This window comes from Macaca nemestrina, chromosome 12 (genome assembly GCF_043159975.1).
Source record: "Macaca nemestrina isolate mMacNem1 chromosome 12, mMacNem.hap1, whole genome shotgun sequence".
In the NCBI taxonomy this organism is placed as follows: Eukaryota; Metazoa; Chordata; class Mammalia; order Primates; family Cercopithecidae; genus Macaca; species Macaca nemestrina.
The window spans coordinates 100,941,731-100,957,054 of record NC_092136.1 but is presented as its reverse complement, the minus strand read 5'-3'; the positions used below and the strand labels follow the sequence as shown (position 1 = coordinate 100,957,054).

The 15,324-nt window shown below is 35.3% G+C and overlaps 1 protein-coding gene across 3 annotated transcripts in view; it reads right to left on the bottom strand.

The window, feature by feature from the left end:
- Positions 1-15,324, bottom strand: part of LOC105466506 (Rho GTPase activating protein 42) — a 312,048-nt gene that overhangs the window by 38,674 nt on the left and 258,050 nt on the right. For all 3 annotated transcript variants that reach the window (XM_071075500.1, XM_071075501.1, XM_071075502.1), the window contains 4 exons: positions 14,879-14,979; positions 12,884-12,993; positions 8,529-8,607; positions 6,923-6,962 (listed from right to left, as the gene is read on the bottom strand). In XM_071075500.1, coding sequence (XP_070931601.1) covers positions 6,923-6,962; positions 8,529-8,607; positions 12,884-12,993; positions 14,879-14,979 — 330 coding nt within the window. The remainder of the gene's footprint in view (positions 1-6,922; positions 6,963-8,528; positions 8,608-12,883; positions 12,994-14,878; positions 14,980-15,324) is intronic.

Below are 15,324 nucleotides of genomic sequence, written 5' to 3'. Positions count from 1 at the left end.
AAGGCATATATCACTTTGTCACTTATTTAATAAGTTGGATATTAAGAAATGTCCCCATGTGATCATTATACTTCAATAAATACAATGAAAAAACATATCCTCTCACTAGAGTTAAACAGACTATAGCAAACTGAAATTACTGTTTACCCATATCTGTTGTCCCTCCCTGCAAGAAGATTATATTTCTCAGCATCCTTGAAGCCAGGCTTGGTCATGCGATACTCACTAACAATGAAATATGAACATAAGTGACACGTGTCTTTACCCAGTAGCCACTAAGAGCCAGTATGTGGCTTGTAATTTTCTTTTTCCCTTGTCACAGGATCAGCAATGATACAAAGGGAGGCTTCTCTACCAACTCAAGTTCCAGAGTGAAAACAACGTTGAGAGCCACCGCTGACCTATATGGACATGTACTATAAAGAAGAAATGAACCTTTATTGTCATCAGCCTCTGAGACTTGAGGATCGTCTATTACCAAGCATAACCTGGCCAGTTCTGATTTAATTGTATATAGCTTAATTCACTGTGGCAAAACTCACTGAAATAAAGGCAACCCTACATAATGAACTTTTTCCCTCCCTTATCTAGAATATATCCCTTTTGACTACTGACTTGTCAATTCACATAACAAAGGCAGCAAAGTGCAGCAGTGGCAGGGCCTGTTGATGGGTGCTTTGCAAATAACCATCAACTATAGACAGTGCCTTCACTTCAGTACCCAGCGATTTCTGCTGAGGTCTGAGAAGAGGACAAGATGGCTCAAATAGTTTGTCTTCCAAGGACTGTGGATGAGGTAGTCACAGGGATTGTCATTTCTGAGGGAAGTCAGGGGCAAACACATTCTGTAATGGAAAATGAGCAATTTTCCAAAGCCACGAAGGGGTTACTATACTTAATGCATCAGTGCTCATGAGATTTCAACTAAAACGGGTCCTCTTAACCTCCGAAAAACAACCAAAAAACAAAAAATCACAAACACCTGAGAACTCTTCAGTGTTCAAATGTCGATGGAAAGGGTTATTACTAAATCAAATTGCACCATTGAAAAGGCTGATAATTAATGATAATTCTCCTTCAGTAGAGGACAAGGTACTCCTGTGGCAACAGCACAGAGAGGAGGATAAGTATCCTACACAGGAGAAATATGGATTTGCTGGTTTGGGTTCAATGCTTGGCCCAGAGCAGGCAGCCAATACATGCTTATTGACTGATGGCTTGCTAGTTACTGGTTTGTACCAGGATTGCTTAAGTACCTTCTCCGATGGGTTCTACAAGGGTTAGAGTTTATCAGCTTACATGAGCTATATTTGTGAACACTTTCCCAGTTCCAGGCCCCACGCCAGCCCTGTATCTCCTCCATTTTAGAGAGAATGAGAGGGATACCCAGAATACAACCACTATCAAATTCTATAATATGAGAATTAGAATTCTATAACATTAATGATACTTGGCCTTCATGGGTGAGGGTAGAAGCAGAAGACCGACTAACTTAGTCAACTTAATATATTCAATCAAATGTTCAGTCTAAACCTTATTTCTTTCCCCTATGTAAACTGTTCAGGGATAAAGCTTTTATTGAAACCTACAAAAAGTTTCCATAAGGCAGTTTAGCAGCACAAAAGCTATTAATCTCAACAGAATTCAAACAGCCATGAGGAAAGGAAAAAGAATAGTCTTCCACAGAGCTAACAAAGCAAAAGTCCTTGTACCTTCAATTTACTAGCAATTCAAAACCTAGTATGTCCTTACAGATGTAATCTACTTGACCTTACAGTACATTCTCAGGGTTGACAAAACAAAGCAACACTTGTCTTTACTTTTCAGTTTACTTTGCTGATCTCCTGTTTCAGATTAAAAGGTCCCTTATCACAGATAAATAATATCATGCTATGTGTTAACTGAAATAAATAAAAAGTAAATGACTACATTTATCAATGTTCATGACACCTGCTGGACCTTTTCTTTTCTCCTTAAGGATGGGCAGTTAACTCTCCACAGCCCTGGCCCAAATTGTTCTTTCATTCTGCTCTGCCTATGAAGAGCACTTGAGCTACAACAATCTTCCTGGGTCTCTGTGACAAAAAGAAAACTGTCAATGATCAAAGATTGGGGGATTATATGGTAAAGAAGAAGAATGATAACCTAGCCACATCTGAGAACTTCCAGAACTCTCTAAACCACAGAATGAAGCCCAAGAACATTTATAACAGATGGTAATTGCATAGAATGATAAGGAGCAAAAAAAGCTCATTGCTGTGGAGAATAGATACGCAGGTACACTTGAGGAAAGTCACTGAAACATACAAGCAGAAGTTTAGAACTGCTGGGAAATTTCAAGATTATCTTCTGTTCCAATCCCTGCAATTTTGTATATAAGGACTGAATGTTAGGTGACTTTGTGATTACACATGTAAATCCTGACTTTTATTAGTGGAAACATCAGTGGAAAAGAACTTCCTTTTTCTTATTCACAGTACCTGGAGTAGAGTAGGTGCACAAAGGAATATTGTTGAACTGACTGTATGAGAGAATGAGACCTAAGTGCCTTTTCTTTCACAATGCTCACTTTCTCCAGACCCAGGGTTGAAGGACCAGCTCAGAAGCCATCACACAAAACTCATATTTGAATGGGGACAAGGCTCAGGGCATCAATAGAAAATGTCAGAGAAAGAAAGCCTAGAAGAAATGTTAACTGCTTTTGCCTCTGTTAATGACTGGTCCCAAGATGGAGGTCTTGGGGCAGGAAAGGTATGTCATAAAATGTAATTTGTTCCTTTGAAAGATGTATTCAAATGGCAGAACTATGGAAAACATAAGGATGAGCTACTTTTCACAAAATGTCCCCCCTGGCATGGCTTGAGGACTAGTTTAGTGCTAATCTTAATTGAAATGCATGTCATTGAGGACTAGTTTAGTGCTAATCTTAATTGAATGGCACTTGTTTAATATCGATGACAGATATTACTACTAAAAAAATAAATTCATTCCCAAAGTCTTACAATTTCACTATATTGCAGTGTATTTTACAACCAGAAAAGTATTTGTAAATTCAATACCCTGTAATTGGTCAGTATTTTGGTTTTTTATTTGATGTTTTTTCATAAAGATGATTCAAGCTTTCCTTTCTGTTGAATTACACAAGTCTCATTTACGGCATCCATACTTTGAAAATGGTAAATTAAGAGTAACTATTAATACAAGGTAGGAAGACTTTTGCATGTTAGTCTTATAAAGAGTAGCATGAAACTACATTCACAGCATAATTTTATTCTTCATTCCATGGCATTTGTTCTCTGTAAATTCATACTATGGCCCTATTTTAGAACATTAGGTATTTCTTACACTGTTGCTTATAGGATTTTCAGTGAAGGCACAAGATGTTATGATTGCTTCTAAATGGCTGGCATTCAAAACAAACTTTTACCTAAGTTTTATATTTTACCATCCTAAGCTTCATTGTCTTCAGCAGTTCAAAAACACTAAGACATATTATGCAAAACTGAGTTTCCAAAGGAGAACAAGAGTATTGTAGAGTAAGTGGAAGCCATCTGAATTATGGAGGATATAAACGAGCACTCTTCAAAGTGGCCGGTGAATTAGGGCTGGTACTGGTTTCCGATACCAATTACAGGAGAAGTTACATACTAAAATTGAGCAATGCTACTTTTAGAGGAGTCAAATATCAACTAAAAAGAAATACAAGATCTCAAGAACAGGATGATGTACAAAAAAATGTTTAGAGGGGCTGACAAAAAGAAAGATATAAACTGATTTAAACACTTAACACAATGAGCTCACATGACTTATTCAAGACCTAACAGGTATGAGAATTTCACAATCACTGAAACACAAATTTACCCGAAACAGGAGTTCGAGACCAACCTGGCCAACATGGTGAGGCCCCATCTTTACCAAAAACACAAAAAATCGGCTGGGTGCTGGGCGAGGTGGCATGTGCCTGTAATCCCAGCTACTTGGGAGGCTGAGGTAGGAGAATCGCTTGAACCCAGGAGGCAGAGGTTGCAGTGAGCTGAGATCTTGCCACTACACTCAAGCCTGGGCAACAGAGTGAGACTCCATCTCAAAAAAAAAAGGCCTCACTCAGGTGAATTAGCAATACCACAATATCCACCCCAGAGCTGCTGGCAGCTAAGTTCTGGAAAGTGAGTCCAATCCTGTGCCTTTAAGCCAGGGTTTCCTTTATTGGTAGCACCTGCCATAGTCTTGACTTTTCAATAGGGTAGTGATTCCGTTTGGGTGAGGAAATTTGAATCCCCATGTGTGTGACAGCTAAAAATAAGTGTAATTTTCAATAAGTTTAGTTTATGCAAAAGTAGTAAGACCTTTTGAAATCACTATGCATTTTTGTGTGTATTTATTTAGAATGTTTACAACACTTAATTTTAACATAGTACTTAATCCCTGCATTTATAAAGTGATTTATTAGATTAAAAAAGTTGCTAGGAGTTTAAAAGATTATATTTGTCAGGATCACAAATCTGTCTAGTTAGGGTGACTTTGAGAGAATAAAATTTACTATTTTGTCATCAGTTGATATGTCTAAAGAAATTTGACTGATTAAATGTACAAATGGGAGAATTCTGTTAGAATTATGAAAACAAAATAAAGTGAAAATGACTCAGTTTTAAAAGTTAGTGCAATTACAAAAATAAGATCTGTATATTGATTAAAAACAGGCTTCAAGTAAACATATGGCTTAAAATAAATCAAATATTAAAACTTAAAGCTTAAGATTCATAAATTTAAGCACTAAAATAGAAGTTTGTAATATTTCTTCTATGACCAAAAATCTTCCCATGGGTAATAAAAGCCTACTGGTACTAATGAGAAGAAGAAGAGCAAATCCGTGCTCAGCACATGTCTCAGGAAAGGCCTGTATTGACTACTATGGAGAAGAGACGGGTTCTGTCACAAGGAGCTCAGAGTACTGGGTAGGAAACTAATACACCATACAAAAAGCCAGAGTGTGAGAAATGATATAAACACATGCACTCTAGGACTGCTACTTTTCTGAAACATGCACCATTTTATAACTATAATTGAAGGCACAGTGATGTTTCCGGTGGCTGATACTGCAGGATACCTATTTCCAGAAGAATGATCCTGTACTGCATGAAGATGCAGACTCCCTCTCCATCATAAGTATATTAGTTTTGGTGGTGCATTTAATTAAGCATTAGTATATTCTGATCAACTTGACTACGCCACCATTCAGAAGCCCTACTCAATACTGTATATAGGTGCAATTGTTTTCCATTAAGGATTTGTCCTTGGGTAATTTGAATGGGAAAGGATTAATCTTATAGTGGATATCAACAATCAAACTAATGTTAGAAAACACATTTCACATTCTTCTCAAATGCAATGTATACAACAGATTACCTTTTAGGTAATTATTAAGTATGAACATTTAGTACATACACAACTCTTACCATTTGGTTAATGCATCTGTGATTAGACAAAAGTTGGCAATAAAGGATTTTATACTAATTACTTTCCTTGATTCCAGTAAGGAAGTAAATGTGAAAATAAAAACTGGAAACAATTTTTTAAAGTATTATTTAAAAATAATTTTAAAATTGTAAGTTATTTAAATTATTATTGAAAGATCTTTTACATCATGCATTTTCTTTTGATAATTTCTGAAGTTAATCACTAGAAAGCATTTAATTCAGATAAAATAATAGGCTTTTTATACATTCAATATTTATAACTTTCAAATGAGTGCTTTCCTAGTTTTTATTTATTTCATTCTAACTTATATTTCCATAGCAATCTAAATGTCAGGGTTGGTCAGGCGCAGTGGCTCACGCCTGTAATCCCAGCACTTTGGGAGAACAAGGTGGGAGGGTTACTTGAAGCCAATAGTTAGAGACCAGCCTGGACAACAAAATGAGACCTCATCTGTATTAAAAAATAAGAATAAAATAAATAAGAAAAGTAAATGTCAGGGTTACTGAGTTTGTTTGAAAAATAAATTTAGAAGTCATAAGACAAAATCCATTGCATTACATGAAACTTGGAATTGCTCTGAAAGTTATACAAAATAACCCTAGCAACAAATACACAAATTAATTTTAATTATGAAATAAAATGACTATGTAAAGTACTTCTGGAAATACCCTAAACTAACCACAGAAAAAAGGTAGCAAGAGGTTGGCAGGTAATTAAAGAGGATTCAGAACATGATGAAAAACATATAAACTGTGTTTATAAAGAACGGCTACAAACTAATGATTTAGTAATAATATAGTAAAAACATCTTTTCCTACATACACCATGTGTAATGACAAGGTCCTTATATTTTACATTCTTAGTTACTATCCACTAAAACCAGCAAGAATTGTTTATGTCTTCAGTCTTATACCTGTAAGAAAACTGGAGCAGAGAAAATAAGACAAAGGAGCTCTCTGCTGTCTTATATATTTATATTGATATAGATATATAAATATAGTATTTATATATAATTATATAATTCAGCTTGATTATTTATATATAATTATATATTATATATCATATATTTATTAACATAATTATACATAATAAAATATAATTACATCATATATATAATATATAATAATATATATAATATAATATATAATATATATAATATATAAATAATTGAGCTAAATATCAACTTTCTCAAATCTCTATCAGAGATAAAGCAAGCCATGTAAATAAGTAAATAAACACCAAAGAAATAAAAATTAACTTTTGTTACTATAATACCAGTAGTTTATGGTACATTGAGAAACATTTTAAATAAAAATTTCAAATTTGCTGTACCATGAGATCAATGGCGTTATACTATTTTCCCAGAATACTTACAATCATATAATGCTTCTGTGTTAAAAATGACTACATGATAAAATTTTAAATAACTATTAACATGACTTACTTTCTTCTTTCTTGCTTATAATGGCAGGCAGAGTATAAATCTAAAAAACAAAGGATGTCCATCAGTTACTTCCAGTTAATGACCCAGCACGAAAGATTAGCAAGGTGATATCTGTACATTAATACACAAAAAGAGTGTCTTGATTTCAAGGTCCTACAACTGCTGGGTCCATAGCACCATCTGTGTACCATCAACCAACTTCCTTCCTGTGTTTCAGCCACCCTCACTTCCCACTCCTTTCCATCCGTGACTGTGCTGCCCTGGACAAGGTTCTACCTCCATCTGATTTATGCATCTTATTCTCTGCCCCAGTATGATGCATAAAGTACCGTTCTCAGGAAGTATGTCATAATGGACTTCGCCTGATTGCTCCTTCTTCCAATTTCCTGCTTAGCATGTTCTCAAATGTACACAATCCTAACTTGTACATTGTTGCGTTAACAAACTATTCCCCGAATTTGCTCTAAGTCAGGGCTTCTCAACTACTTCTGGTAAAGAGTGAATTTTCTTTTAAATCTATTATTAACATTTGTGTAAAATATAATAAAATTGAAATAGAAAATAATAAAAAAAAATCAATGCAGAGTTCCAATTTTTCAATTAAATTTAACAGGCTTAAAATAACTTAAGTGGCTACACGATTTTCTAAAGACTGAATCACCATTTCTGTACTGATCTTACTGTGGACTGGCAACACGGTTTGAGGGAGGGTCTCAAAGTCTGAGGACCACACTTTGTATGGCACTGTTGCTATACAGGTTCTTTGCCATCTAAAGAATGCTTCTCAAGTGACAGCATGGGGACTCTTATTTCCTCTCTGTGCTCACCCTCTACTGATCTAGTAACAGGTGACAGGATGGGGACTCTTATTTCCTCTCTGTGCTCATCCTCTACTGATCTAGTAACAGGTGACAGGATGGGGACTCTTATTTCCTCTCTGTGCTCACCCTCTACTGATCTAGTAACAGGTGACAGGATGGGGACTCTTATTTCCTCTGTGTGTTCACCCTCTACTGATCTAGTAACAGTGTTCTTTAAGAAAACAGACGGTGATGAATGATTCAGCCTCCTTTTTATGTAAGCCTTCCTATTTTTTGTAAGTAGACTATCATACTAATTTCAAAATAACCACTAAAAATGGGGATATGCATGCAAGTGAAAATGTCAAGCCACAGGCAGTTTTATTAAGCTATACTCTTTTAAAATGGTTTTGATGAGAGAATCAGTTCTTACCCTGAACCTTGTTCATCACTCTAATCACATGCCTAGTACAGGCCTTGCAAAGACGGGGCATGAGATAATTATTAACGGAATAAGATAACCTAATGGGTGCACCCAAGGTGACGAGTGTAAGTAATTTTTTAAGAAGTAATTTTAGGGTTTTAAATTAGTCCCAAAAGCCCCCTTATAAAGTAAGTCAGAAAGGTAGAGTTATGTGCCATGAGTGAGACTAGGAAAGCAGTAAAAGTCTCTACTCCCCTGATTTCGTTTTTTAATATTTTCAGTTATACTACAGGCAAAACATTGTATATTATGAAAAGCATTTCCATACATTATAATTATTAGGACAATAAAACCTAAATTATAGAATGTATCATAGTCTTACCGGTTCCTTGCCATCCATGGCTTCAAGCCAGAGTTTCCTATTAGCTTCTGAGAAGGCCTGTAACGTGATGATCCCATGCCTATTAAAAACAAATATTTTATATATTTACACATTTATTACTTTTAAAATCCTCAGTAAGCTAAAAAGATGAAATTTGAAGGAAAAAAGAGAAATGAAGAGAGAGGAGAAAAACATAGGAACTTTCTTTAAAAAGAAAAAGATTGAAGTATAATACTTTCGGAAAAATCACTGGGCATGCAAAAAAATGTTTTTAATTCTAATGATCACAGGTGGTAAAACCATTAAGTGTTTTTGGTATAGGAAAGTCTGAAGGAGACTAGTTTGAAACTATTTCCCTTGAAATGATCAAAGAGGATGAGAAAGTCACATTCTTCAAAGCCATCTATGAATTCCACAATATGAGAACTCGACCCTGATGTGGTGCAGTCTAGTCACTAAAAACAATTACAATGAATATGTAACAATGTGGAAAGCCTCATACCATAACTAGGTAATGTTTAAAAAGACACTAAAACCAAAGCATTTCTCTATACCATGATGACAATACTGAAATGAATTCATTTAAAAATAATTCTCTTGCATGCAGTCATTCTGAAATAGTTACTTGAGGATATACTTAAAGAAAGAAACAAAAAGTAGGGGGAGGAAGGGAGTAAACTAGCATATGGAGGAAAAGATATAAAATATAAAAAAGGAATTTACTTAAACAGAAAATTGAGGGATCTGTGAAGAGGAACATTGAGATGAAAATTTTATTATAAATATTTTATAATTAAAAACCTGGAACGACAAATAATAACCTACATCTCTTCTGCAAATGAGAACACAGATCATGAGAATCCTGAATATATATCAAGATAATCTGATGTTGGAGAATTTAAGCCAGTGTAGTAATACCAACAATAAATTACTGAAAATCAGTATTTGTTGGATATTTACTATGTGACAGGCACTGTGTTATGTTTCCTTAATTCTCTCATTTAATCCTGAAAACAATCCTTTGAGGTGGGTACTTATTATCCTTAATTTACAGACGAAAAAACCTAATTACAGAGTTTAATAAAGTGCTCCAAGGTTATATAACTGGAATATGTTAAGAGAAAGCACTAACATGTTGGTATTTGTCTACATAGAAAATCCAGAAGTCTCTACACAAAGCTATTAAAACTAAAAAAGAGTTCAGCAAGTAGGTCAGATAAGAGATTGATATATAAATAAACTAACAGCCTCTCTATGCAGTAATCTTAACCATTTAGGAAAACAAAATTCAACTCATAAAAAAGAATCCTATTCAAAATAACAATAAAAAGAAGGTACCCAAAAGTAAATTTGAAAAAAGATATGTAAAATATTCAAAAAGAGGTTTATTCCGCACCCATTGAAAACTTCACTGCAACTCCAGTCAAAATCCCAAAAGATATTTTGAGAAATAAGGGGAAACTTAATAAGTGGATCTTAGAAATCATAAGAACACAGGGCAAAGGAGTCAACATAGTTTAAAGCAGCCTAGGAATAGGGTCATTGCCATACTAGATACAGGCATACCTTGATGTATTTCTCTTTGCTTGATTGAGCTTTGCAGATACTGCTATTTAACAAATTGATGGTTTGTTTGTGTCAACTCTATGTTGTGCATGTCTATCAGCACCATTTTTCCAAAAGCATTTGCTCACATCATGTCTCTGTACCACATTTTGGTGATTCTCGCAATATTTGGAATTTTTCACTGTTATTATATCTAGCATGTGATATATGAACAGTGATCTTTGGTATTACTATTGTCATTGTTTTGGGGTGCCATTAACCATGGCATAAGATGGCAAACAGTCAATAAAAGTTGTGTGTACCACTGCTCCACTTACTGGCCATTTCCTCATCTCTCTCCCTCTCCTTACTCTTCCTATTCCCTGAGATACAACAATATTAAAATTAGTCCAATCAATAATCTCATAACATTCTCTTAAGCCAATGCCTTATCCACAGCAAGGCCCTAACTGTCTTCAATTTTATGAAGGCTGAGAGAGATGAATAAGCTGCAGAAAAAAAGTATGAAGCTAGCATACTTCATGATGTTTGAGGAAGGAAGCCATTTGCATAATATAAAAGTATAAGATGAAGCAGCAAGTGCTGACGTAGAAGCTGCAGCAAATTATACAGAAGATCTAGCTACAATCATGGATGAAGGTGGCTACAGTAAACAACAGATTTTCAATGTAGATGAAATAGCCTTCTGTTGGAAGATGCCCTCATTTAGGACTTCCACAGATAGAAAGAAGTCACTATCTGACCTCAAGGCTTCAAAGAACAGGCTGACTCTTGTTAGAGTTAACGTAACTGGTGACTTAAGTCAGAGCCAATGCTCATATATCATTCCGCAAATCCTAGGGTTCTTAAAAATTATGCTAAATCTACTCTACCTGTGCTCTACAAATGGAACAATAAAGGCTGAATGACAGCACATCTGTTTACAGCAAGGTTTACTGAATATTTTAAGCCACTGTTGAGACCTACTGCTTAAAGAGGCATATTTAAATATTTAAATATTACTGCCCATTGACAATACAACTAGTCACCCAAGAGTTCTGATAGAGATTTACATAGAGAATAATATATTCATGCCTGCTGACACAACATGTGTTCTGTAGCACATGGATCAAGGAATAAGTTAGACTTCTGAGTTATTATTATTTAAGAAATATATTTCATTAGGCTTTCACGGCCATGAGTAGTGATTCCTCTGATGGATCTGGGTAAAGTACACTGAAAACCTTCTTGAAAGGATTCATTATTTTAGATGCCATCAAGAACAGTCGTCCCTCGTGGGAGGAAGCCAAAATATCCACATTAACAGCAGTTTGAAAAAAATTGATTCCAACTCTCAGGGATGAGGTGGAGGGGTACAAGACTTCAGTGGAAGAAGTTACTGCAGATGTAGTGAAAATAGCAAAAAAGCTAGAATTAGAAGTGGAGCATTCTAGAATATGTGACTTTATTGCTGCAATCTCATAACAAAACTTGAAAGGACTAGTTGCTTCTTACGGATGGGCAAAGAAAGTGGTTTCTTGAGATGGAATCTTCTCCTGGTGAAGATGCTATAAACATTGTTGAAATGACAACAAAGGATTTAGCATATCACATAAACTTAGCTGACAATGCAGTAAGGCAGGGTTTGAGAGGACTGACTCCAATTTTGAAAGATGCCCTACTGAGTAAAATGTTATCAAACAGCATTGCATGGTGCAGAGAAATCTTTGTTGAAATGAAGAGTCAATTGATGTGGCAAACTTTACTGCTGTCTCATTTTAAGAAAATGGCCATAGCCACCCCATCCTTCAGTAACCACCATGCTGATCAGTTAGCAGCTACCAACATTGAGGCAAGATCCTTTGCCAGCAAAAAGATTACTACTCACTAAAGACTCAGATGACCATTCACATTACTTAAAATACTTTAAAATTAAGGGATGCATATTTTTTATACATAATGCTATTGCACACTTAATGGACTGCACTGTAGCATAAACATAACTTTTATAAGCACTGAGAAACTCAGAAATTTCTGTGACTCAGTTTATTATATTTGTTTTATTACAGTGGTTTGGAATCTAACCTGCAATATCTCTGAGTTATGCCTGTAGCTATAGGCTATGGTTTATGAGCATATATAGTAAGTCATCGTATACAAAGTGTATACATGGATACACACGATAAGCTAGTGTATTCAGAATATTGTGGTAGTAATGCAGGAGAAGAAAGACAGATCATGGATTACAGAGCAGAGAGCAGGAAGCATACCCCTTCTTATTGTAAATTTAAATCATAAACTCAGATTCATGACATTTATATCTCTTCCATTACTTTGGGCTAAGAATACCCAGAACAGTGTTTTGCACACAGTAGGCATCCTGGAGGCATTCAACTTAGTTGGCTGAAAGAAGCTTATGGTATTCCCACCTGCATCTTATTCCTTGGAAGCAAGGCCACCAAGCTGCAAAAGCCCACCAAAAGGCTGATCCTGGAGCCATGAAATATGCCATTGGATTCCTTCATGGTGATGAGGACCACGAGGCCCCTACATACACTTTCTCCTAATACAGTCATTTATATTGATTTTTCTGATTCTGCTTTGAGTGATGCTACTGTTTTCCAGCATCCTGGATTGGATTTGCTTTTTCAAAAGCATTATGCAATAACAACATGAAAGAATGAAATAAACATGTATACTGTTTTTTAAAAGACTAAAAAACACTTGAATGCTGTTTCATGTTTATATTTAAATACAGAAAGACACAGTTTAGCTTATGAAAAAAATAAAGTGAAAAGAAAAGCTCAAACCTTTCAACTACTTCTATGTCAAAGCAGAATCGTTTGTCAATTGAATCTGTCTTTCGTCGGATACAAGATTTTAATTTAAACATTTCCGGTGAGCTAGTAACAAGACCATTCTGAAACAAGAAGAGTATCATAGTGTTAACACGCGGACAAGGTGAACTGAAATATATTAAATACATGAGCTCAAGTTGCCACATTAAAATGTTTAACAGTATAGGTTATGTATTAAGGTCACAATCACACCCTGTCTTTTTTTGATTCCTAATGTTAGCTGTCCGATCATAATACATAAAACCATTTGTTAATTAATGGCATATGCATGTTTTATTTAAAAGAATTATGTAACATGCCTGTCCAGTACCCTTCAACATATTTACTTACAATGTTAAATTATACTATAATGTACATTCCCTCAATACTTAGATTTAGAAAAGGTATGAAGTTACACAGTCACTTAACACCACAATTGGATATATAGAGTGCTTGTTAGGATACAACATTTGTTGCTCTTAATCAAAACTCCCTGGATTGCAAAGAGATTAGTATCATGTGTGTGTCTTTGTATCAGAGCCTTAAATGATAACTAGCTCAGGTTTACAAGAGAGCTACCGAAATAATATAGTTCCAGTATATACATGACATAAGGCTATTGCTATCATATATATCAGGTTGGTGCAAAAGTAATTACAGTTTTCCCATTAAAAGTAATGGGAAAAAATGCAATTACTTTTGCACCAACCTAATACCATGTGATTGTTTTGCTGGTAACCCACTGCTACTAAAACTGACTCTCTGGACAAGATCCAACATAGGCCACATTCATAGGAATTCTCTTCTGTAACTGAGATGCCAGTCTATTTGAAGGGGAACATTTACCTAATGTGTGGTTAATTCTATGTTTGGTTGTGCACGTCATCAATTTATTAATGGAACTTTGGCTTGGTCTACTTACATTATTAACTCACTGTCACATATGTTGGATTTACAGTAGTAACTATTAGAGTAGAAACTAGGTGTGTTGTGGCACTTAATAACTTCCTGGGATGGTAGCAACTAAGGTTTCTTTTTCTCTGGTATGTTCTCCTTTATTTTATGCCTTTCTGTTTGAATTATTAGACTCTGATGAATGCCCAAGTACAATAAGTTTCAAATGATGTATTTGAGTATGTGTCTAAGTTAGATCAACATTTACCTCTGCCATGATCTATACCACTAATTATCTGGGCGAGGCACTTACTTTCTACTAACTTCATTTCCTAATCTGTTAAAATAAGGCTGGACTAATTATCTTCAGTGTAACTCCCAGCTTTAGGGTACTTAGATTGTGACCTAATTAATTCACAAGTTCAATCATTTGCCATATCCATACTTCAAATCACAAGAAGATTATATGCCACAGACAATAAAGCTCTCTGCAGCATTTCCTCAAACAAAGTACACTGTATTCTATATTGTGCACTAGCCATGTGAGACATTCATTCAGTGACCAATTTACTTTTGGGGTAAATGAGCATCTATTGGTTTCTTCTGAGAAACCTTGTTAGCCAGCATTTTGGTAAACAGTATGCAGTGTGGAAGGGGACAAGGCATGCAGGGGCAAATGCAGCCTCCCACAGAGGCTACCCAGGGGAAAGATACAGAATCCCTGAGCCTGCTCCAGCCATTGACAGTCCCTCCCTGGGCTGCTAGCCAACCAACAGCATAGACAAATAACTCTGCTGCCGGAAATGTAAGATGATACCTCTGTAATCTACTGAAGGATCACTACATTTAACTCGACTGCTTATAAATACGTCATGGCCAAGTTAAAAGAAGACCCTGGCTACTCTTTTCAAGTCATTCAGCTCATAAAAATGAGAGAAAACATTTGACTTTCTTTTTTTTTTGTAAATGGGTACGTGTTAACTAGAGAAACAAATGTGATTTTTTTTTCTTTTAATTCCATTACTTAAATAACAAACAGTTTAAAAAGCAAACAAAAAAACAAAACTAACTCACCATTTTCCCACTGGATTTCATTTCTGAAACACTCATTGTAAATGTTTTACTTCCCTTATCATATGTACAATAATGTTTAATCCATGTAAAACCAAGCGGACCTAATGTAAGAAAACAAAACATGTTTTCAGATTTTGTTAATAAATGATTTGTATCAAACTTTGCACATTCTCCAGTGCTATGATACACAACTGAGTATCTCCATATACCATGCTAGTTTGTAACATTTACTGTGCATGAGAAAGAACAGAGAGACAGCAGTATAGGATAGAGAGTCTTAGAATCAGACAATGTGGCTTTACTTGTAGCTCTGACACCGACTTTGTAAGACTTGTAAGTTACTTTGGATCTGAACTTCAGTTATCCCACCTGTAAAAGTCGTATACTTGTACCCCATAGAGGTAGGAAGAATGAGGAATAAGAGTCTGAATTGTTAAAAATGGTCT